Genomic DNA, 24,169 nt, shown 5'->3' with positions numbered 1-24,169 from the left:
CGGAACCCACCATTTCCCGCCAAGTCTGGGCTTATCAGGTGGAATCCTTTCCCCAGGGAAGGCCCCGTCCAGCCTCTGTGCCACGCCCCAGGGGGGCTGGTCTCTGACCGCGGCCCTCGCAGTGGGGCAGGGGACTTGTCTCACTGAGCGGGTGCAGGGGAAGGGGCGTGACACTGGGGTGTGGGACAAAGCCCTTTCCAAGCTGACGTCACACAGGCCTGAGCAATGGAAGCCCCTCCCGGCTGCAGGGCGCCCAGGTAGAACCAGCTCCTGGTGCGCATTGCTAGGAAGGGCAGCGCAGAGTAATGGGGCCAGGAGAGAGGGGGCCGCTCCAGGTGCCCTGGTGGATTGGCTCCCTCGGAGTGATGGGAGAGTGGCCAGTGCAGAGGGAGGATGCAGGACCCGGGCAGATGCATCCCACCGCGGGACACATCCCAGGCCCTGCATGTCAGGAGGGCAGGTGCTTTGCCAATGAGTGCAGGGGGGCTCTGTGCTCAAACTGCTCTTCCTCCTGCACCTCTACCAGGCACCTTGTCTGGTCTGTTTGCTCCCCCATGAGCCTCCATGGCTCGTCCCGGGTGTTACGCTCCCAAGCTCTGCATGCTCTCCTGTCCTGTGCAGCGCCGATGCCTCCAGCCCCATGTGCCTCCAGGCACTGAGCTGGGCCCTAGCAGTGCAGGCGCAGCACATGAGCTCGTTAAACATGGCGTTATATGCACAATGTTTTGAATATGAATATGTATAACTTGAATATGTTTCATGGAAAATAGGGCAAGTAGCCTCTCACTGAAGAGCTTGTAATCCCCTGGATGTGTCTATTCTATGTGCGTGCATGTACCTTTCTTGTATGTGAAATTAGAAATATCAAGTGTAAACCTAATTAAGCTAGGTTTTCTAGTGAAAGCCATTAGTGGTACTTAAGGAACTTAATGGCCCAGGGCTCAAGGCAATGATCTGAGAAGGCTTTTGGTTAGCCTGTGAGCCCAAACGATGGTTGGCCCTACAAGGATGTGTGGCCATGCCACCTGGTGCTGGAAGCCATCTTGAATTTGGCATTTTTCCACTGGGGTGGGGAGACGAGACCAAAGACGTCCTGCCCTAGGGAAACTCCACTGAAGGGATGGGTAGTAAACAATGAGGGTTTTTCAGCTGACTTCAAAGACTGCTCCGACCACAAGAGAACACCTGCAGAGACCTGGCCACAAAGAACTTGAACAAGGGGGTGGGAAGCAGCTGGGGCCAGGTCTGGAGAAGATCAGCTTTGGCCAGAAGGGCTGTACCTGGAATAAGGGTGAGAATGATGAGTTGTAACGATGTCTCTCAGTGCATGGGGCTTAGCTGGAGCATTTTGTTTATTTTAGTTTAGTAACTTGCTTTGTTCTGTCTGTTTTCACTTGCGGTCACTTCAATCCGACTTTTCCTACGCACTAAAAACACTTTCATTTATTGTCAAGCCCAGTATTAATAATTGTTCCGGGGGGGAGGGGGCAGCTGTGCATCTCTCGCTGCATTGATAAAGGGGGCAAACATCTTTATGAGCTTTCTCTGTGTAAACTTTTCTATGGAGTTGGGTGGCGTTAGTTGGGGTTCTGGTCCCTTTCAAGGGCTGTGCTGGCTGCTGGCGGGTCCCTGTAGCTGAGCCCTTCCAGAGCTGAGCTGGTCCTGGCTTGCGGGGAGAAGAGCTCCTCCACTTGCTGGGCAATCTCCGACTCTTGCTCTCATGCTCCTCGCTAGTCCCCACCGCTGCCTGAAGCGTCACTTGGGAGGAATCTGTGGGCAGTTTGGGGACAATGGTCGGGTCCCCCTAGAACCCCAGGCAGCTGCTCTTGGAAGCGGCATGTTTGTGGCACTGATCTGGCCGGTCCATTTGCCTCCCCCCTCTTTCAGCCTGCGTGCCCGAGCGCCTCTATTGCCAGGTAGCACTTCTGGGCGCCCCAGTGCACCTTCTTCCCACCATGCCCTGTGCGATTTCAGCATAGAGCTCAGGGCTTGCTCTGCTGCCTCGCGGCTCTGTCTGAACTGGCCCCTCTCCCCACCCAGCAATGAGGTCCAGGACTTCCTGCACGCCCCATGCTGGAGCCCGTCTGACCCTGGGCGTTCTCAGTCCAGCGTGCTGCTGGGCTCACCATGCTGGCCAAACAGGAAATTAAATTCAGATTTTTCCCAGGGCTTTTCCTGTGCACCTGGGAGAACATCAGCGTTGAAAGCACAAGTTGTTTTATTATTTGCAATATTCAGTCGGCTCTTTGCCCTAGTCAGCGAAGAAAACTGACAAAGGAAACGTTTGTACAAAATTCTCTTTGTGCTGTTGTTGATGTGTGGTTCGCACAGGTGAAAGGGCCCAGCTGACAGCTCTGGAAACTTACGAACCTTTTCTACACTAGCAGATAACTCCCTGCCACTTCCTGCTTCAGTCCAGCCCTGGGAGCAAGGAAATAAATCACCCTGCTCTGGACTGGGGATTTGCCCTGGTTGAGGAAGTCAGAGCGAACAAAGAATACGGGGGAGATGGTAGTCACAGTTCACTGCTCCGGACATTCTGTGCCAAACAATTACAAATTCTGCGCACAACATTTAAAAACGCTGCAAGTTTTTTTTGTCAATAAATAAATGCCGAGGCTTCAGCATGGCACGAAGATCCCCCTGCAGCACCCTGCCCCTCGAGGACATGGACTCAGTGGGGCTGCACCCAACCTGACAGCACAAGGCCTGAGCCTACCCCAGAAGCACCCTAGGGCCATGCCCCTCTGTGTGGGGCAGGTAGGCTCAACCAGGCATGTCCAGGTGTGGACGGGCTCAGTGCTGGGGGGACACTCAGGTGTGCAAGGGCAGTATTCTGGGGGGGGGGGGCTAGCAGAGGCGGGATTTGGATGCATAGAGGCTCACTGCATGGTTCCAGGTACGGGGTTGTAATGACACTCAGCAGGGACTTCCCGCTGAAGGTTGTTGATGCTCAGCAGAGGTGTTGGGGGGTCATCACTGGGGGTTCTGGGAGCCAGGGGAGAGGGGCTTGGTGGGGAGAGGGTCTGGATGCAGCCAGTTGGTGCTCAGTGGCATGGGAGGCTAGATGTGGGGACTCAGGGTAGTGTAGGGGGTTAGTGCGGGGAGCTCAGTGGGGGGTGGGGTCTGGGTCCCACAACAGGGGGGTCTGGGTGAAGTGGGGCTCCCGATGAAGTGCCTGAGGTTTGGTGGGATGGAGTTTGGATATGGCAGGCTGGGGGGCGGGGGTGCTGGATGTATCCGGTGAGACTTGGCAAGGGAGTCTGGCTATGGGCGGTCTGGGTGCACAGGGAGGTAGCTGCACTGCTAGGGAGTCGTGCATGACTTCTCTTGCAGCGTCCCTTTGATTGCCTGTCAAAAAGTCATTTTTTTTGCAGAGAGGCAAAAAAATCTGCAGGAGCCATGAACCCTGCACATGCACAGTGGCGCAGAATTCCATCCAGTGTAACGGCTCAATGCATTATGAAGGATGCTCAGATCCTGGGGTGATGGCCATGTAGCATACAATACAATGGAATAGTGACCGGTCAGGTGTGCAGCTGCTTAAGAGCAAACGTCTAGGCCTTGTTTTTCTTAGGCAACAAGGTATTGTTTCACCACGTTCTAGCACATGCTAACGAGCGCGTTAGTGTGGACAAAGCAGCCGTAGTTTTAAAATGTGCTTGCGGGTTGGGTGAACACTGGGGTGGGGACAGGAGTGGGAGAGGATAAAAAAAGACAAAGACCTGGGTGGTAAAACTGGAGAAGTCTCCAAGCTTGTGATTTCGGGGGAACAGGAGAAACTGGCGACAAGAGCAGGAGGTGGGTGGGCCTGGGAAGGGGCTGGGATTTTTAAGAAGCCTACATGCAAATCAATAATTGGTTCCTCCGTGCCCCACTGACAGAAGGAGTGGGCCTGGGGGGGCCATAGAGGACCAGAACAGCTGAATGAAATGACTTGGTTGTGGCCAGAACACCAGTGAGCAGTTACCAGCAAACGGGAGCAGCCCAGAGGGGGAGCCTGCTGTTAGACAGGCTGAATGAACGGCCTTGGGGAAAATCGCAGCCGACTGATCCTCTGCCCACTGCTTGACCCGGCCAGAAGTCCGGAGCGTTGTGACTGCCTTCCCCTGCCATCTTCATTGCTGAGTTTTGCTGCTGCCTTTGCCTTCTCGGCTCTGGGAGCGGGGCTGACGTGCTGCAGAAGCCCCAGGAATGACCAGGATCTGCCCCAGAAGCTCCATCATCCCAGTTTGGCTCCGACTGGAACCGGGAGCCCCTTTGCCAGATGGGCGCTGCGCGGAGCAGTGAGTCGTGCTTCAGTGCAAGGATTTACCGAGGCTGCCGCTCCAGACTCTGCTGATCCGTCGCCCTGCTGCCGTGTTTCCTGCTGGCAGCAGTTTGGGGCCAGCTGCTACAGCCAGGGTGGGACGGGCCTGGCTTTTCCGAGGACCATGCAGAACCTTGTTGCACCCACTGCTGTGTGTTGGCCCCACGTGCGGCGTCTTAGGCGCCGCTGGGGCTGGTCACCTGCTGGTGGGATTTGCACACGAGGGGATGCGCCGTGGCTCTGGGTCCATGTCTACCTGCCCGTTTCTGTGGGGGAAAATACGGTCACGAGGGACTCATTAGCATGAGTCGTGACATCATTAGCATATTTTCTGCTGGTGCTTTTTGCGCAAGGGGTTTTGGCGCCAAAAGAAGCTGTGTAGCCGCTTCCGTGTTACACACACACAAAAAAACCTTTTTGCACAAGATCCTTATACCTCCCGCAAAAAGAATCGGCAGAAAATATGCTAATGATGTCAGAACTCATGCTAATGAGTGCCTCATTAGCATATTCGCAGTATAGACAAGGCCTGGGCTGGTCTTTCATGGGTTTGCTCCGGCCAGAGCTCAGCAGGCCTCCCCCCTTGTGTGGCAGGGCAGCTGCTCCGTGCCCAGCACCATTGACTGGCCACGGGCGTCAGGCGCTGCCAAGCCCTAGCTGAGGAATTTCTCTGCGACCCTGCACCACTGGGCCGCTAAGGGTGTGCTGAGACCGCATCCCTCCGGCGGCAGAGGGCTGCAGCTTAGGCAAGTCGGCATTGCAAATGAGGCAGGGATTCAACTATCCTGTGCCTAATTTGCATAAAAATGGCCGCCGCATTTTGCCGACTCAGCACTTTGTTGGCAAAAAGCGGCAGTCTGAAGGGGGATCTGTCGAGAAAGAAAGCCTTTTTCGACAGATCCTGTATGCCTCCTGCAAGGAGATTTAAGGCTCTGTCGAAAAAGGCTTACTTTCTCCACAGATCTCCCTGCCACTTTTTGCCGACAAAGTGCTGAGTGGGCAAAACGTGGCGGCCATTTTTATGCAAATTAGGCATGGGATATTTAAATCCCTGCCTCATTTGCAATGCCGACCTGCCTAAGCTGCAGCCCTCTGCCGCCGGAGGGATGTGGTCTAGGCACACCCTAAGGACGCTCTCATCCGGGCAGGGGACTGGCTGATGGGACAAGCTCCATTTTGGGCAGTGCCTTTTCCCAGCGAGACACTGGGACTCCCTCACAGGGGCTAAAGAGGGCCCTGGCGGTGCCTCCGTCTGGACTTTGCTCAAGCTCAGCTAGGGACAGAGGCCGGCGGATTGGCGGCCCCATCTCAACACAGGACGTGCTCCAGACACTGCTAAGCTGGCAGCCTGGTCCATCTCCGCTACGCGCCTGCAGCAGGACTGATGCGTGTCCTGGGCTGGCTCGACAACCCTCCGCTCAGCCCTGCCTGCCCGTTTATTGCTAGCCCTTTGGATTTCAGGTGCTAAAAGATGGGAGCGTTTGGGGGAGATCTGAGGTAGACACGGGCCAAGAGAACCTGTTGGGAGGAGGGGGGGATGGGCTATAACCTCTCCCCTGCGTGAAGAAGGCCTGGGGGGGCACAGGGAGCACTGGGGTGTCTGAGGGGAGGAGGGGGATGGGCTATAACCTCTCCCCTGTGTGAGGGGCGCTGGGGGGGCACAGGGAGCACTGGGGTGTCTGAGGGGAGGTGGGGGATGGGTTATAACCTCTCCCCTGTGTGAGGGGGGCTGGGGGGGTACAGGGAGCACTGGGGTGTCCGAGGGGAGGTGGGGGATGGGCTATAACCTCTCCCCTGTGTGAGGGGGGCTGGGGAGGGCACAGGGAGCACTGGGGTGTCCGAGGGGAGGTGGGGGATGGGCTATAACCTCTCCCCTGTGTGAGGGGGGCTGGGGGGGCACAGGGAGCACTGGGGTGTCTGAGGGGAGGGGGGGGATGGGCTATAACCTCTCCCCTGTGTGAGGGGGGCTGGGGGGGCACAGGGAGCACTGGGGTGTCTGAGGGGAGGTGGGGGATGGGTTATAACCTCTCCCCTGTGTGAGGGGGGCTGGGGGGGTACAGGGAGCACTGGGGTGTCCGAGGGGAGGTGGGGGATGGGCTATAACCTCTCCCCTGTGTGAGGGGGGCTGGGGAGGGCACAGGGAGCACTGGGGTGTCTGAGGGGAGGGGGGGGATGGGCTATAACCTCTCCCCTGTGTGAGGGGGGCTGGGGGGGCACAGGGAGCACTGGGGTGTCTAAGGGGAGGTGGGGGATGGATTATAACCTCTCCCCTGTGTGAGGGGGGCTGGGGGGCACAGGGAGCACTGGGGTGTCTGAGGGGAGGTGGGGGATGGGCTATAACCTCTCCCCTGTGTGAGGAGGGGGCTGGGGGGGTACAGGGAGCACTGAGGTGTCTGAGGGGAGGTGGGGGATGGGTTATAACCTCTCCCCTGTGTGAGGGGGTGTTGGTGGGGGCACAGGGAGCACTGGGGTGTCTGAGGGGAGGTGGGGGATGGGTTATAACCTCTCCCCTGTGTGAGGGGGTGTTGGTGGGGGCACAGGGAGCACTGGGGTGTCTGAGGGGAGGTGGGGGATGGGTTATAACCTCTCCCCTGTGTGAGGGGGGCTGGGGGGCACAGGGAGCACTGGGGTGTCTGAGGGGAGGTGGGGGATGGGTTATAACCCCTCCCCTGTGTAAGGGGGGACTGGGGAGCACGGGGGGGCTGGGGTGTCTGAGGGGAAGAGGGGCGATGGGTTATAATCTCTCCCCTGTGTGAGGAGGGGGCTGGGTGGGGCACAGGGAGCGCTGGGGTGTCTGTGGGGAGATGGGTTTTAACGGCTCCCCTGAGTAAGGTGGGGCTGGGTGGGGCACAGAAGCTGGGGTGTCTGAGGGGATTGGTCGTGTGACTTCTCGTTAGCCAGTGGTAAGCAGAAGTGCTCGGTGAGCCAGGTTTGGTGCCTTACAGAGGAGGACCCAGTTGTGGGCTGGAAGTAGACCCATAGACTCATAGGGTCTGTCTACACTACCACCCTAGTTCGAACAAGGGTGGTTAATGTAGGCAACCGGAGTTGCAAATGAAGGCTGGGATTTGAATTTCCCGGGCTTCATTTGCATCTTGCCGGGCGCCGCCATTTTTAAATGTCCGCTAGTGCGAACTCTGTGCCCGCGGCTACACGCAGCACGGACTAGGTAGTTCAGACTAGGCTTCCTAGTCCAAACTACCATTACTCCGTTTCACGAGGAGTAACGGTAGTTCGGAATCGGAATAGGAATAGGAATAGGAAGCCTAGTCCGAACTACCTAGTCCCTGCTGCGTGTAGCCGCGCGGCACAGAGTCCGCACTAGCGGACATTTAAAAATGGCGGCGCCTGGCAAGATGCAAATGAAGCCCGGGAAATTCAAATCCCGGGCTTCATTTGCAACTCCGGTTGCCTACATTAACCACCCTAGTTCGAAGTAGGGTGGTAGTGTAGACATACCCATAGACTTTAAGGTCAGAAGGGACCATTATGATCATCTAGTCCGACCCCCCCTGCACAGTGCAGGCCAAAGAATCTCACCCACCCCTCCTAGAATAATCCTCTCACCTATATCTCAGATAGTGAAGCCTTCAAATAGTTTGAAGACCCCAAGATGCAGAGAATCCTCCAGCTGTGATCTGTGCCCAATGCTACAGAGGAAGGTGAAAAGCCTCCAGGGCCTCTGCCAATCTACCCTGGAGGAAAATTCCTTCCCGACCCCAAATATGGCGATCAGCTAAACCCTGAGCATGTGGGCAAGACTCACCAGCCAGACACCCAGAAAGTTCTCTATAGTAATTCCTATCATCCCTCCAGTGACATATTTCCCACTGATAATGAATGGACAATTACTTACCAAGATCATATTATCTCATCAAACCATCCCCTTCATAAACCCATCTAGTTTAACCTTGAAACCAGATAGATCTTTTGCCCCCACTACTTCCCTTGGAAGGCCGTTCCAGAACCTCACTCCTCTAATGGTTAGAAACCCTCGGTCTGAGCAATTCACCCTGATTTGACCTCTCAGTGGTGCCCCAGAACCTGTTATATGCCCCTGGGTCATTCTGGAACCGGAGGCAGATACGCCGTAGTCAGGGGCATCGATAGCCTCTGCAGGAACCCTGAGCAAGGTGTCGGGGGCAGCTCCATGCTCCCACAGGAGTGGGGCTGAGGATGGAAGGGAGGGCGCAAGGTTGGAAGGGGTGGGGCCGAGAGCACACAGCCCTGAGCACCCCCCGGGCCTGGCACTGCTGCACTTACAGGGCCTGCAGGATGCTCAGGACGGGGAAGTGAGGAGAGTGCCAAGAACCCGCTGGCTTGGGCTGGGCTGGGCGCTGGCACGTCAGCAATGTTGGCAGGGCCTGCGGTGTCCCTGCTGTGCTGAGTGTGCTGGCAGCGCCCAGCCCGAAGGCACAAAGCCAGCGCCAAGCTGAACGGGCCAGGCCTGCCCACAGCTCCTCCCTGCCGGGCTGGGGGGGCCCTGCGAAGACCCCAGCAATGACCCCTTCAGAGCGGGGTGCTTGACCAGTCCCTGGGCCTGGGGAGGGGATGCCCCACGGCCAGAGGGGCTGGAGCGCTGGGTGTGGGGGTGGGGTGTCGAGGGCCATTGGGCCGAAGCGCAACCCCTGGAAATCACCTTGAGCCGGCGAAGCAGCAGCCCCCGAGTTCCGGCGCCGCTGCCGACGAGTCCTGCCCCACCCAGCCAGGGCCCTGCCGAGCCGCGGGCCAGGCGCTGGACGTCGGTTTCAGTATTGCCGGGAGTGAGGCCTCCGGCAGCTGCTCCTGGCCCAGGGCAGGCGTGGAACAGAACTAGCCGCCCCGCAGCCACAGCCTCTGGACTGGGCTCTGAGCACCAGCCGGGAAAGGTGCCAGGGGAGACCCCGGGGCCGTGGGGTGGGCGTGGGCGAGCACTTGCGGGGGGCGGAGTGGCTGCCCTCTTGAACGGTGGGGCTGCGGGCGAGCCCAGAGGGCCAGACCAGAGTGGGCCCCCACGGCTGAGCAGCGGGTGCATGTCGGGGTGCAGCGAGAGGCGTGCAGGCCATGCTGCACTGGGGGGGCAGGGAAGCCGGCAGGCGGGGGCACTCGGCTGCAGCTGCTCCCAGCTGGCCAGGCTCCTGCTGAAAGGGGCAGGCTGGGGGTTGCCCCCCCCCCCCGGGCCTCATGCAGCTGCAGCTCAGGGAATGAGGGGAAAGTGCAGCGCGAGCCTCCCTCTCGCTCCTGGCTGCCCGGGGAGGGGAGAGGAGACGGCACCGAGCCCGGGGAAGAGCAGCGACCTGGTGTGCGCAGCTGCAGCCCCCCCTCCCAAATGGAGCCCCTCCCACTCAACCTCAGCCCCCCCCAGGCTCCTATCCTTATTCCTGCACCCCCACACCCTCTGCCTGTACCCCCTGCCCTGATTCCTGAGCCCCCCACATCCTCCCTGCCTTGAGCCCCCCCACGTGTACCCACCCTCCACATTCCCCTGCCCTGATTCCTGAGCCCCCCACATCCTCCCTGCCTTGAGCCCCCCCACGTGTACCCACCCTCCACATTCCCCTGCCCTGATTCCTGAGCCCCCCACATCCTCCCTGCCTTGAGCCCCCCCACGTGTACCCACCCTCCACATTCCCCTGCCCTGATTCCTGAACCCCCACATCCCCTTGCCCTGCGCCCCCATCCCCCTGCTCTTATTCCTGAGCCCCCCACATCCTCCCTGCCTTGAGCCCCCCACCCTGACCCACCCCCCACATCCTCCTGCCCTGCACCCTTCCTCCTCGGCCTCCATTCCTGAACCCTACCCCACCCCTCACACACTGGCCCCCCTTGGCCATAAGATCACGGCGCCATCTAGTGGCTCTTGGGGACATGGCAGCAGTGTCACCCTGAGCCCAAGGACGTGGCCCCAAAGCTGAGCAGCCAGCCAAGGCCGGGGCTGGGGGGCCCGATCCTGACCCTTAGCTGACACAGGCTGGGGGCAGGGCAGGGGAACACAGCAAGCTCCGACCGGGCAGGCGGGGGTGCTGCTGGGCTCGGCCTGGCTTCGGCGCCCTGGGGCCCCAGGCGGGTGTGGCGGGAGCTGGCACCCCCTTCCCTTGCTGTGACTGCCTCGCTGTGGGGCAGTCCCCGGGGGAGGGGAAACAGGCTCAGCCCCACTGGCTTGAGGCGCCTTGCGATCCCTGGGGCCTGCTGGGCGAGGTGCTGAACCCTGGCTCAGCGGGGCCACTGGCCTGTTTGGAAACAAGACGCACGGGCCCGGAGCTCAAACCTCCTCGCCCTCCAGACTGCCTGATTTCAACGGAATTCAGGGCCTGCGGCCTCCTGGAGCTGGCACCAAAATCAGGGGCACGTAAAGGACCGGCCTTAATCTGGGACACGGGGCCCGTGGCCCGACTGTGCTTGGCGCTGGATTGACCCTGGCCTGCCCAGCCCGAATGCCACGCAAAGCACCGCCCCTGGCTGGCTGGGCCCGACGCTGCCCAAACCCAGCCTGGCGCCGCACGGGGGCGCGGCGCTTTCCCGCCGGTGCGTCCGAGCAGTCACTTCCGCAAAGAGCGCCGCTGGCAATAGCCATAAATAGAACTTTATTCCATACTCATGACACCGCAGCACAGACACAACCGCGCAGGGTAAAAAAACGACTTTCGGACCATGAAGTTAGACGCGGCTCCAGGATGGTTTCTGTGGCTTTGAAAAATGAACACAGCACACACAGAAAGCAGCGGGGTGTTCACAGCATCGTCCTGTCACGCGGCCCGCCGGCCGCTCATGCCGATAGAGATCGCGGGGAGTCGCCCCATGGTGCCCACGGAGGGAGCCGTCGGTTTAACTATGTGCAGGCCCCTGGCTACACACCTAGGCCTTCCTGCTCAGGAGCTAAGGGCCCCAGTGCCCCCGAGGAGGCCAGGGAGCTGCCCGGGGAGCAGTGCGGAGCCGCGGTTTGCAGTGTGCTTTGGGGTCGCAGCTCGGCCTGCGCCAGGCAGTGGCGCATAAGCGGTTAATCCCACAGCTGGCGACTCCCCCCTCCCCCGTTCTTTTGCCAACAAAAAGGGGCATTTTAGCAAAACGATGTGTGGGTGGAAAATGGTTATTTGCTCAGACTTCCCCCGGCCCAGGCGTCTGGCTGGCTGGGGGGACCCCTGGCAGCCCCGCGTCTCTTTGGGGTGAAACGCTCTGACGCCAGAAATGTTCCGTTGCTGGTTTTTCAGTGGCAGGAGGGCCCCTTGGCCAGAGTGGGCCCTGACCGGGGTGTCTGTGAACCGCCGGCGGGGCGAGCGGACTCTCGGCTTCAGCAAAAGCAAACACAAACAATGTTTTGGGGGAAAAACTTAACCCCCCCTGCAAACGAAACTGGCATCTCCTGCCCAGCCTGGCGCTGCTCCTGTGCCTGGCACGGCCCTGGCTCCCGGAGCAGGGGCAGCCTCTGCGGGGACCAGCAGGGCGCAGGAGCCAGGAGGAGCCGGGGGGCTGCAGGGGGTGCTAGTGATTGTCAAGGTGCCATGGCTCTTTGGGATAAAACACCTCTCAGGCTGCCAGGCACCAGCCCGGGCCGGGGTCCTGCACTGCTTTACCACAGCCAAGCTGCGTGCCCAGAGCTGGCGGGCGGGAGGCCAGCAGGGCCTGGGAGCCCAGTGGCTGCCTTGCTCCCCAGCCGTTCGCCTCCCCCCCCCCCGGCCCCACACGCCCATTTGCTCCTGCCGGACCCCACTGCCAGAGCGGAGCTGGGGCGCCCTCTGCTGGCTGCAGGGCAGAGCTACAGTGCTCTCTGTAGAGCCTATGGGCGTCACTAAAGGCGGGGGGCAGTGTGGGGAGCGGCTGGGGGGGGCTGTGTGTAAAAAGAGCCCTCAGGCTGGGGCCCAGGTAGGGTCCCCACCCCCTGCTGCCAGGCTCAGAGAGTAGCTAGGACATAGGGCTAGATGCAGCAGAGGCAGGGCCGGGTGGTGGGCAGTGCACAGAGGGAGGCGTGGGCAGAGGCCGGGCAGAGGCCGGGCGGGCGGGCAGTGCACAGAGGGAGGCATGGGCAGAGGCCGGGTGGGCGGGCAGTGCTCGGAGGGAGGCATGGGCAGAGGCCGGGCGGGCGGGCAGTGCTTGGAGGGAGGCATGGGCAGAGGCCGGGCGGGCGGGCAGTGCTCGGAGGGAGGCGTGGGCAGAGGCTGGGCGGGCGGGCAGTGCTCGGAGGGAGGCATGGGCAGAGGCCGGGCGGGCGGGCAGTGCACAGAGGGAGGCATGGGCAGAGGCCGGGTGGGCGGGCAGTGCTCGGAGGGAGGCATGGGCAGAGGCCGGGCGGGCGGGCAGTGCCCAGAGGGAGGCATGGGCAGAGGCCGGGCGGGCGGGCAGTGCACAGAGGGAGGCATGGGCAGAGGCCGGGCGGGCGGGCAGTGCTCGGAGGGAGGCGTGGGCAGAGGCCGGGCGGGCGGGCAGTGCCCAGAGGGAGGCGTGGGCAGAGGCCGGGCGGGCGGGCAGTGCCCAGAGGGAGGCATGGGCAGAGGCCGGGCGGGCGGGCAGTGCACAGAGGGAGGCATGGGCAGAGGCCGGGCGGGCGGGCAGTGCTCGGAGGGAGGCGTGGGCAGAGGCCGGGCGGGCGGGCAGTGCCCAGAGGGAGGCATGGGCAGAGGCTGGGTGGGCGGGCAGTGCTCGGAGGGAGGCATGGGCAGAGGCTGGGTGGGTGGGCAGTGCTCGGAGGGAGGCGTGGGCAGAGGCCGGGCGGGCGGGCAGTGCCCAGAGGGAGGCATGGGCAGAGGCTGGGTGGGCGGGCAGTGCTCGGAGGGAGGCATGGGCAGAGGCCGGGCGGGCGGGCGGGCGGGCAGTGCACAGAGGGAGGCGTGGGCAGAGGCCGGGCGGGCGGGCAGTGCCCAGAGGGAGGCGTGGGCAGAGGCTGGGTGGGCGGGCAGTGCCCAGAGGGAGGCATGGGCAGAGGCCGGGCGGGCGGGCAGTGCCCAGAGGGAGGCGTGGGCAGAGGCCGGGCGGGCGGGCAGTGCCCAGAGGGAGGCGTGGGCAGAGGCTGGGTGGGCGGGCAGTGCCCAGAGGGAGGCATGGGCAGAGGCTGGGTGGGCGGGCAGTGCACAGAGGGAGGCATGGGCAGAGGCTGGGCGGGCGGGCAGTGCTCGGAGGGAGGCATGGGCAGAGGCCGGGCGGGCGGGCAGTGCCCAGAGGGAGGCATGGGCAGAGGCTGGGCGGGCGGGCAGTGCCCAGAGGGAGGCGTGGGCAGAGGCCGGGCGGGCGGGCAGTGCCCAGAGGGAGGCGTGGGCAGAGGCTGGGCGGGCGGGCAGTGCACAGAGGGAGGCATGGGCAGAGGCTGGGCGGGCGGGCAGTGCCCAGAGGGAGGCATGGGCAGAGGCTGGGCGGGCGGGCAGTGCACAGAGGGAGGCATGGGCAGAGGCCGGGCGGGCGGGCAGTGCCCAGAGGGAGGCGTGGGCAGAGGCCGGGCGGGCAGGCACTGCTCGGAGGGAGGCGTGGGCAGAGGCTGGGCGGGCGGGCAGTGCACAGAGGGAGGCATGGGCAGAGGCCGGGCGGGCGGGCAGTGCCCAGAGGGAGGCATGGGCAGAGGCTGGGTGGGCGGGCAGTGCACAGAGGGAGGCATGGGCAGAGGCCGGGCGGGCGGGCAGTGCACAGAGGGAGGCATGGGCAGAGGCCGGGCGGGCGGGCAGTGCACAGAGGGAGGCATGGGCAGAGGCCGGGCGGGCGGGCAGTGCCCAGAGGGAGGCATGGGCAGAGGCCGGGCGGGCAGTGCACAGAGGGAGGCATGGGCAGAGGCCGGGTGGGCGGGCAGTGCCCAGAGGGAGGCATGGGCAGAGGCTGGGTGGGCGGGCAGTGCACAGAGGGAGGCGTGGGCAGAGGCTGGGCGGGCGGGCAGTGCACAGAGGGAGGCATGGGCAGAGGCCGGGCGGGCGCGCAGTGCTCGGAGGGAGGCATGGGCAGAGGCCGGGCGGGCGGGCAGTGCACAGAGGGAGGCATGGGCAGAGGCCGGGCGGGCGGGCAGTGCACAGAGGGAGGCATGGGCAGAGGCCGGGCGGGCGGGCAGTGCACAGAGGGAGGCATGGGCAGAGGCCGGGCGGGCGGGCAGTGCACAGAGGGAGGCATGGGCAGAGGCTGGGCGGGCGGGCAGTGCACAGAGGGAGGCATGGGCAGAGGCCGGGCGGGCGGGCAGTGCACAGAGGGAGGCGTGGGCAGAGGCTGGGCGGGCGGGCAGTGCTCGGAGGGAGGCATGGGCAGAGGCCGGGCGGGCGGGCAGTGCACAGAGGGAGGCATGGGCAGAGGCCGGGCGGGCGGGCAGTGCACAGAGGGAGGCATGGGCAGAGGCTGGGCGGGCGGGCAGTGCACAGAGGGAGGCGTGGGCAGAGGCTGGGCGGGCGGGCAGTGCTCGGAGGGAGGCGTGGGCAGAGGCCGGGTGGGCGGGCAGTGCTCGGAGGGAGGCGTGGGCAGAGGCCGGGCGGGCGGGCAGTGCTCGGAGGGAGGCGTGGGCAGAGGCTGGGCGGGCGGGCAGTGCCCAGAGGGAGGCGTGGGCAGAGGCCGGGCGGGCGGGCAGTGCTCGGAGGGAGGCGTGGGCAGAGGCTGGGCGGGCGGGCAGTGCCCAGAGGGAGGCGTGGGCAGAGGCCGGGCGGGCGGGCAGTGCTCGGAGGGAGGCGTGGGCAGAGGCTGGGCGGGCGGGCAGTGCACAGAGGGAGGCATGGGCAGAGGCCGGGCGGGCGGGCAGTGCACAGAGGGAGGCATGGGCAGAGGCTGGGCGGGCGGGCAGTGCACAGAGGGAGGCGTGGGCAGAGGCCGGGCGGGCGGGCAGTGCACAGAGGGAGGCATGGGCAGAGGCTGGGCGGGCGGGCAGTGCTCGGAGGGAGGCATGGGCAGAGGCTGGGCGGGCGGGCAGTGCACAGAGGGAGGCGTGGGCAGAGGCTGGGCGGGCGGGCAGTGCCCAGAGGGAGGCGTGGGCAGAGGCTGGGCGGGCGGGCAGTGCACAGAGGGAGGCGTGGGCAGAGGCTGGGCGGGCGGGCAGTGCTCGGAGGGAGGCGTGGGCAGAGGCTGGGCGGGCGGGCAGTGCTCGGAGGGAGGCGTGGGCAGAGGCTGGGCGGGCGGGCAGTGCACAGAGGGAGGCGTGGGCAGAGGCTGGGCGGGCGGGCAGTGCTCGGAGGGAGGCGTGGGCAGAGGCTGGGCGGGCGGGCAGTGCACAGAGGGAGGCGTGGGCAGAGGCTGGGCGGGCGGGCAGTGCACAGAGGGAGGCGTGGGCAGAGGCTGGGCGGGCGGGCAGTGCACAGAGGGAGGCATGGGCAGAGGCCGGGTGGGCGGGCAGTGCACAGAGGGAGGCATGGGCAGAGGCTGGGCGGGCGGGCAGTGCTCGGAGGGAGGCGTGGGCAGAGGCCGGGTGGGCGGGCAGTGCACAGAGGGAGGCATGGGCAGAGGCTGGGCGGGCGGGCAGTGCTCGGAGGGAGGCGTGGGCAGAGGCTGGGCGGGCGGGCAGTGCTCGGAGGGAGGCGGGACCTTCCCAGCAAGGGTCCCACTTCCGGTTTGCCAAGGCCCCCAGAGCTGCCTTCCCCCAGGAATCCTCTCTGGGCTGGGCTCTGTCTGCGGCGCTAAGCCAGGTCCCGGGCACGTGTCACCCTTGGGCGCCAGCTCGTGCCACCTTCCTGGGCTGGAGCTGGTCAGACCCGGGGGGGCCGGAGGGAGCTCTCAGCCACAGGTGGGGAGCAGGGCCCCAGTTGCTCCGGGGGAAGGTGGGCGTGGGGGGCGTGGCAGCGTAGGGTGATTGCGTCGTTCTGCCGCTGGGTGTCTGGCTACGTGGCCTCTCGGGCGAGGTTCCTTGCGGGCTGGCAGTGCCCGGGCACGTCCCATGGGGTCGAGCTGGGTGGGGGTTGGAGTCACGAGGAGCAGGGCCACTGGGAGCCCCTGTGGGCCGGGCTGTGGGTGCGGGCGCGTGGCCCTGCGGTGTGGCCTTCCCAGCGCGCCAGCTCCGCTCGCAGGCAGCCAGCGCCTGGCAGTGTGCGGGAAGGGGAGGCGGGAGCTGGCCCGGCGACGGGCAGTCGTCTTCCACCCTGACGGCGCATGGGGCCCCCGCAAGCCGTCACCGTGTGCTTCTCGCGTGGGGCTGCGGGCGAGGGGCAGGGCGGGGAGCCGGGCACGGGCCGGGAGCGCCCCGTCTCCGCCAGGCTGGGGAAGAACAGAGAAGGGGTAACCATGGCGCAGGGTGGGGGGCCGGCGGGTGGGACATGGGGAGCCAGGCCGTGCCCCACAGGCTGGGGAGACCACAGCACGGCAGGAGCAGGGACCCACAATGGCCCAGCTGCCCCGGGTCGCCCAGAGCCCGGCCCACCCCGAGAGCTCAGGGCCACGTGCCAGCCGGGCAGGGAGGGCCCAGGGCCTGAGGATACGCACCCGGGGACTGAGCGACCCCGCAGGGAGCCCGGGCCCAGGAGCCGGAGGGAGCGAAGTGGCCGCGCGGGACCCGGCAGCCCAGGAGCAATGACCCCCCGCCCCCGAGGGGTGAGAGCCGGCTGCCGACCCGCCACAAGGCGCGGCTCAAAGGCTCAAAGCCCTGCCCAGCCCCCCAACCATCCCGCCCCATCCCCCGCCAAGCCCTGCCCAGCCCCCCAACCATCCCGCCCCATCCCCCGCCAAGCCCTGCCCACCCCCCCAACCATCCCGCCCCAGCCCCGCCAAGCCCTTCCCACCCCCCCAACCATCCCGCCCCATCCCCCGCCAAGCCCTTCCCACCCCCCCAACCATCCCGCCCCATCCCCCGCCAAGCCCTTCCCACCCCCCCAACCATCCCGCCCCAGCCCCGCCAAACCCTGCCCAGCCCCCCAACCATCCCGCCCCATCCCCCGCCAAGCCCTGCCCAGCCCCCCAACCATCCCGCCCCATCCCCCGCCAAGCCCTGCCCAGCCCCCCAACCATCCCGCCCCATCCCCCGCCAAGCCCTTCCCACCCCCCCAACCATCCCGCCCCATCCCCCGCCAAGCCCTGCCCACCCTCCCAACCATCCCGCCCCAGCCCCGCCAAGCCCTGCCCACCCCCCCAACCATCCCGCCCCAGCCCCGCCAAGCCCTGCCCACCCCCCCAACCATCCTGCCCCATCCCCCGCCAAGCCCTGCCCACCCCCCCAACCATCCCGCCCCATCCCCCGCCAAGCCCTGCCCACCCCCCCAACCATCCCGCCCCAGCCCCCGCCAAGCCCTGCCCACCCCCCCAACCATCCCGCCCCATCCCCCGCCAAGCCCTGCCCACCTCCCCCACAACTAGCCAGCCCCAGCAAAGCAGCAGAACTGACCTGGAGAGACACGTTCATGGAAGCCGGTGGGGCTAGCAGCTCTGCGGGACAGACACACGGACAGGGACATTAGCCCCAGCACTGGGAGGACAGATGGAAACCCGAGAGCGCGGCTTTGGCATCCATGGCCCGGAGGGCAGCTACTTGGGCGTCCCGTGGGCTGGCTCGGGATCTCCGGTGCCCGGCGGGACGGCAGAGTGCCCAGAGCGGGGCCTGGGGGGGCAGCTGAGTGCTTTGGAGACCCCCACTTCTGGCCCCTGCCCCAGGCATCCCCTCCAGCAGCTGCTGGCCAGTGCCAGAATCGGGGGCCACAGGGGCACGGCGCCTCGTTCAGGGCAGCCGGCGTGTCCCTCCACCCCCGGCTCGCGGGCAGGGCCCAGCCTGGCCTCTGGCGCAGGGGGGAGGACGTGTGGCATGTGACGCAGCCCCTCCGGATCGGGGCAGGGAAGGCAGGTCGGTCGGCGGGGGCGGGGGTGGGGTGAGGGCTCCGCTGCGGGCGCAGCCTCCAGGGTGGCACCAGGATGAGGCTTTGGGGTGCAGGCTGCCTGGGACTCTGGCAGAGGTAGGATGCCCCGCGCTCTCTCCCCGACGCAGCCCCGGCTGGGGCCATGGCCGGCCTGTGGGGGGCTGGGTGGGGTCAGGGGAGGGCGTCTCTCCCTGCTGCACCCTGAGCGCCCCCGCGGCCGCGCAGCCACTCACCAGGTGGGGCGTGTGCCGCTCAGACCTCTCCAGCTGGATTTTGATCTCCGGACAGGCAGGGTCTCCGGGGCTCCTGGGGTCGGGCTGGGGAGAGCAGGAGGGGCCTGGAAGGCAGCGTCAGGCAGGGCTGGGAGACGCCGCGCGGCCGGACTCCGGGCACACGGGCAAGGGGGCCGCGTTTGTAACGGCGATTCCCATTCGCCCCAGGCCAGAGCTTGGGCGGGGGGGGGGGGGGGTCTCTGAGCGCCCCCTGCCCAATGGGGCCGCACACAGGCCTGCTGGGATCCGGGGGGCTGCTCTGACGTGTGCCCTGCTGCTCCGAGCCCTCTGGGGAGCAGAGACTGGCTGCAAGGCAGGGCCCCTTGTCCGCTGTCTGCTCCACAGCCACAGACCTCCTGCCCTGCCCCACCCCGCCCCGCTAGCCCAGCCCAGCCTGCACCGCCCCACCCACCCACCCCACCCCGCCCCACCAGCCCAGCCTGCACTGCTCTGCCCAGCCCCACCAGCCCAGACCAGTCTGCACCGCCCTGCCCCGCCCCACCAGCCCAGCCTGCCCTGCCCTGCCCCACCCGCCCCACCCCGCCCCACCAGCCCAGCCTGCACTGCTCTGCCCTGCCCCACCAGCCCAGACCAGCCTGCACCGCTCTGCCCTGCCCCACCAGCCCAGACCAGCCTGCACCGCTCTGCCCAGCCCTGCCCCGCTTGCCCTGCCCGGCCCAGCCCTGCCCTGTTTTGCTCCACCCTGCCCAGCCCTGATTTGCCCCACCTCCCCCGCCCAGACCTGCCCCCCCTGCCCAGCCCAGCCCAGGAGCAGGGAGGCTGCCGAGGCCTCGTGCCAGCGGTTCCCATTCGCTGGGCACCGTTTCTGCCCCCTAAGGCCCAGAGGGCCTTGGTGCTGCCGTCCAGCCCCGCCCTGCTCCCAGCCGCTCTCCAGCCCCACTGCGCAGCGTGAGCAGAGCCCGTCCCCGCTGCCATGGCCGGAGCTCAGGGCTCTGCCTCTCCCCTGAGCGGGCAGCCCGGGGCCTGGCCGCCTCCCTGCTGGGGCATCTCTAGCGCCCGCCTGGCCAGGCTGCCCTGCTGGGGGCAGGGCGATTTCCTCTTCGCCCGTTGCTGGGCCCCTGAGGCTCCACACCCCAAACAGTTGTGCCCCCATCTCTGCACCCGGCATGCGAGCAGTGCGGCCTAGTGGCCAGCGCCCTACACTGAGATTCAAGACACCCGGGCTCTACTCCCAGCTCTGCCTGGGCCTTGTGGTGCGAGCCTGGGGAAGGCCGCTGCCTCAGTTTCCCCAGCTATACAATGGAGGCTTAGAGCCCCCTGCCCATGAGCTTTGGCCTAGTGATGGGAGCTAGTGCAGCCAGGCTGTGGCGGGCGGCGTCGGGGCAGCCCCAGAGCTGGGGTCCGGAGCAGCTCCCCCCGGTGCAGTGATGGGAGCCGGCTCCGGCGCAGCAGAGGGTCTCAGGCGGTGCCGGGGAGCGCGCGGAGGAAGGGGGAAGGGCTGGGGGCCGTGGCGGGTACCTGGAGAGCTCCCCCCGCTGGCAGTGCTGGCGCTGTCCTCCAGCCAGGTGCTGTAGAGGAAGGAGTCCCGCTTGTGGGGCGTCCCCGCGGGCCGGCTCTCCTGCGCACACAACACAGAGCGGGGGGGTGAGGAGGGCGCTTCCCGCTCGGCCTGGGCTCGGACCCCTCCCCGCCCCGAGGGAGCAGGGTCCCCAGCCAGGGGACAGGCCAGGATCCCCTCAGCGTCGAGCCCCCCCACTTACCGCGTCGTTCTCCTCCACCGCGCTGCCGAAGCTGCTGGCGCTGGACGAGGAGCGGGAGAAATCCTGCAGGGCCTCGGGCCTCTGCGCCGCCGGCTCCCCCCTGCGGAGACACGGCAGTGAGACCCCCCCGGACACGGCAGTGAGACCCCCCTGGACACGGCAGTGAGACCCCCCTCCCCCGGGAAAAGGCAGTGAGACCCCCCCGGACACGGAAGTGAGACCCCACCGGGACACGGCAGTGAGACCCCCCTCCCCTGGGACAAGGCAGTGAGACCCCCCCGGACACGGAAGTGAGACCCCACCGGGACACGGCAGTGAGACCCCCCTCCCCCGGGACAAGGCAGTGAGACCCCCCCGGACACGGCAGTGAGACCCCCCTGGACACGGCAGTGAGACCCCCCTCCCCCGGGAAAAGGCAGTGAGACCCCCCCGGACACGGAAGTGAGACCCCCCTGGGACACGGCAGTGAGACCCCCCGGACATGGAAGTGAGACCCCCCGGGAAAAGGCAGTGAGACCCCCCCTCCCCCGGGACACGGCAGTGAGACCCCCCTCCCCCGGGACACGGCAGTGAGACCCCCCGGACATGGAAGTGAGACCCCCCGGACATGGAAGTGAGACCCCCGGGACATGGCGGTGAGACCCCCCTCCCCCAGCAGTGAGACCTATCCCGTGCCCCAGAGACACAGGGCAGTGAGACCCGGTGCTCCCCCACCCCCTGAACCCCAGCCCAGGAAACAGGGCAGCCAGACCTGGCGCCTCCACGCCCCCCTGCACCCCCAGGACACACGGCAGCAAGACCTGGTGCCCCGACGTGCCCCTTCCCTCTCCCCCCCGTTGGAGAGGCAGGGCATCGGCCCCACACTGGATGCCTTTGGGAGGCTGCCATGGCCTGTCCCGCAGCAGGGCTGGGTGTGGACTCGGGACGTTAACCAGCGGGGAACTGCCTCGTCCCTCCCCCGACACGTCCCGGAGTCCCCCTGCGCCCCGCCTGGCCCCTTGTGCATTTCAGAGGATGGATGCGGAACAGCCCAGGCTGGCGGGACGTCCCCGGACTCCGGGCTGCACAGGGGTGTCAGCTTTAAGCGCCCTCCTGGGGGCTCCAGCTGATAGAGGCAGCGGGGGCGGGGAAATCAACTAGTGGACTCGTCCGTAACATCCCTCCGGACGGGCTTTGGCAGGGCAGAGCAAGTCGGTGCCGATCGACTGGAAGGGACGTCCTGCCAGTGCTGCCAGCCGGGCACGTGTGCGGCCGCTCGGGGCGATTCTAGCGCCCTCAGCTGGGTTTGTGTTTCTCCTTGTGGTGCACGTTCCCACACACCTTGGTGCCCGTCACACAATTTATTCCGCACGTGGATGGAAAAGCTTGGCGGGAACATTGCTCCCTGCCCTGCCCCCTTGAGGAATGCCCAGGAAGCTTCAACCCATGTGTATTTCACTCTCAGCCCAGCGGGTTGGGGGGCCCCTAGCACCCCCAGGGCCAGAGGCCCCAGTGTCCCCAGGAAGGTCCCTGGCATCCCCCTCCAGGCCCAGGGGAACTGACCTGTTCTTTGTGGTGGGCATCTCCGGAGAGCTCTGGTTGGACGAGTCCCCTGACTTGGGCTCCTGGGACACGTGGCTGCTGTCCGGCGTCTTCTGGGGGCCTGCTGGGCCGTCCCTGTGGGAGGCACCAGGGACACGCTGGGGTCAGGGCAGTTGAGCCATGGCCACTGCCGGGCAGCTCCCCCTCCCAAGCACATCACTGCAGCATAAGAACACCAGAGCAGCCAGACGGGCTCAGCCCAGGTCCTGCCTGCCCACAGCAGCCAGTGCCAGGTGCCCCAGAGGAGCGAACAGAACAGGCAATCCTTACGTGACCCTCCTGTCACCCATTTCCAGACACACAGAGGCTGGGGACACCCTCCCTACCCATCCTGGCTAGTAGCCATTGATCGACCATGAATCTATCTAGCTCTTTTTTGAACCCCGTTAAAGTCCTGGTCTTCACCACATCCCCCAGCAAGGAGTTCCACAGGTTAATCGTATGCCTCATGAAGAAAAACTTCCTTTTGTTTGTTTTAAACCTGTTGCCTCTTAATTTCATTTGGTGACCCCTCGTTCTTGTGTTATAGGAACAACTAAATAACTTTTCCTTACTCACTTTTTCTGCACCGCTCATGATTTTATAGACCTTGGTCATATCCCCCCTTAGTCTCCTCTTTTCCAAGCTGGCAAGCCTGGTAACATGGGGGGCAAAGCCCCAGGCCCAGCAGAGCGGGAGCTACCGCAGCCTGGCCGCGGCCCCAACCCCAGGCAGGCATCAGGGCAAAGTGCAGGAATCTGCCCCCACGGGGACAGTGCATGCCCAGCCCGACCTCTGTGCTCTCCCAGGTCCAGGCGTATCTGCAGAGGCAGGGACACGGGGCGAGGTGCTGGGGCGGCTCCGTGCCCATCACCACTTGGGGCTCTGCTCCCCTGGCCCCGGCCCCCCTCCCAGCTCTCTCTTCCTGGGGGCGGGGCGAATGGAGCGGGTGCCCCTCACTCACCTTTTCTCCTGCACCTCCTGGATGTTCTCAATGCCGATGGCGCTGCTCCGCCGGGGGCTGAAGGGACCCGACTTCTTCCGCGTCGGGCTCTTGCCAGGAACAATCAGCGACTGGGAAAGGTTGGGTCCATCAGCCAGAGAGTGGGGCAGCCCAGGCCCCCCACGGGGCACTGCCCCCCCAGGGGCCCACGCTGGGGGTGGAACTGGAGCCACGGGCAGCCCCCCCCAGTCCACGGGCTGCGCCCCCTTCCGCGCTCATCCCGCGCCCCCAGGCTCCCAACGCTGGCCAAGGGACTCGGCGCCACCGATGGCCCCGCAGCTGCCGCCCCGGCGGACTCTGCCCATCGCGTGGGGCTGGTGCAGGGCGAGCGGGGTCCCTGATGCCACGGGGCAGGGAGCGTCCGTCCAAGGGCAGATGCCCGGCACCTGAGGGGCAGTGCGGGGAGCAGGGGTGCGAGGGGCAGCGCAGGGAGAGGTGACCCGTGCCTGGCTGAGGCTCCCTGGGCCTGGCACCTGTCCCTGAGCATCGCCACGCAGTGCCCAGCTTGGAGCCACGCACTATCACCCTCTTGTCACAGGTGGGGAAACTGAGGCCCAGTCAGTGGACAAGACAGACAGCAGAGGAACGCTGGCGTCTGCACTCCCATCCCCCCTTCCTCTAGCCACTGGCCTGCACTGCCAACCAGCTCAGCAGGGCCATGCCCAGCGGCGGTGCCCATCTGAAGGGTCTATCCTGGGAGCCAGTGGCACTGGCTGGGGGCGGGGGTGGGAGCGGGGGCAGGCTGGACTGACCCCAGTTGTGCCGCTCAGAGTGCAGCAAGCACAGAGGCTGGGTGGCCGGGCTGCGGGCACAGGGGGAGCCTTCCCAGCACAGCCGGGCAGCTCTCAGCCGGGCACCAGCCTGCCGCAGGGGAGGGGCGGTTAACGCTGTGACCAGCCCATGCGATCGACGCCCGGAGCCTGCGGGCCCGGCCCAGCTCCGAGCTGCTCTGCCAGGGTGTCTCGGCCCAGGGCAGCACGGCCCAGAGGGTAGCAGGAGGCTGCGGGGCAGACTGGCACTGCTGGCGCCTCGCTGCACCCTCCCTGCGGAGCGGCCGCGTGGCGGCTCTAGTCGGTCCGCCTGGCCTGGCCAGTGTGGAGGACGCGGCGTGAGCGGTGCCGTTGGGGCACGGAGTTCGCTGGCGAGGAACGGCTCCGCCCGGGGCCGCCGAGAGATGGACACCGCGAGGGGCAGACGGCAGCGGGCAGTGCCCAGGCGGGCGCGAAGGCGGCAGCGCCAGGGGGGCTGACCCGCCTCTCCCGACCTGAGCCCCCAAACCGCTGCAGAGAAGGGAGGCTCCCGGCCCCACCCCAGCGCCCTGCGGGCTCCAATGGCGCCAGGCCCAGCCAGGCGGTGCCCCCCAGCCCCCGCCCCCGCATGCACAGCGAGGGGTGCGGAGGGGGGAGAGAGAGAGACGTCAACCTCTTCTATGGTTCCTATGCCGATGGCGCTGCCTCGGCGTCCGCACCTACTGGACGCTTTTCCGGGGACAAGCAGGGACTGGCAAGCGGGCGGAGAAGCAGAGCGAGGGGGGGGGAGAGGGAAGAGAAAGAGAAGAGAGTCATGGCTTGAGCGTCGCCCAGGGGCCTGGTGGCAGCACCCCG

The 24,169-nt window shown here is 66.1% G+C and overlaps 1 protein-coding gene across 5 annotated transcripts in view; it reads right to left on the bottom strand.

The window, feature by feature from the left end:
• Positions 1-15,708: 15,708 nt before the first annotated feature.
• RAP1GAP (RAP1 GTPase activating protein) overlaps positions 15,709-24,169 on the bottom strand; it is a 74,739-nt gene continuing 66,278 nt past the window's right edge. For 4 of the 5 annotated variants that reach the window (XM_089773075.1, XM_089773078.1, XM_089773074.1 and 1 more), the window contains 8 exons: positions 23,988-24,065; positions 22,527-22,636; positions 21,545-21,658; positions 20,003-20,102; positions 19,761-19,860; positions 18,243-18,346; positions 17,544-17,584; positions 15,709-16,423 (listed from right to left, as the gene is read on the bottom strand). In XM_089773075.1, the coding sequence (XP_089629201.1) occupies positions 17,576-17,584; positions 18,243-18,346; positions 19,761-19,860; positions 20,003-20,102; positions 21,545-21,658; positions 22,527-22,636; positions 23,988-24,065 (615 nt within the window). In that variant the 3' untranslated portion in view covers positions 15,709-16,423; positions 17,544-17,575. The remainder of the gene's footprint in view (positions 16,424-17,543; positions 17,585-18,242; positions 18,347-19,760; positions 19,861-20,002; positions 20,103-21,544; positions 21,659-22,526; positions 22,637-23,987; positions 24,066-24,169) is intronic. The other variant, XM_089773076.1, reaches the window with a different exon arrangement.

Source organism: Pelodiscus sinensis, chromosome 24, assembly GCF_052426305.1.
Source record: "Pelodiscus sinensis isolate ZL-2025 chromosome 24, ASM5242630v1, whole genome shotgun sequence".
NCBI lineage: Eukaryota > Metazoa > Chordata > Testudines > Trionychidae > Pelodiscus > Pelodiscus sinensis.
Note: the sequence above shows the minus strand (reverse complement) of the source record. Positions and strands in the feature narration are given on the sequence as shown.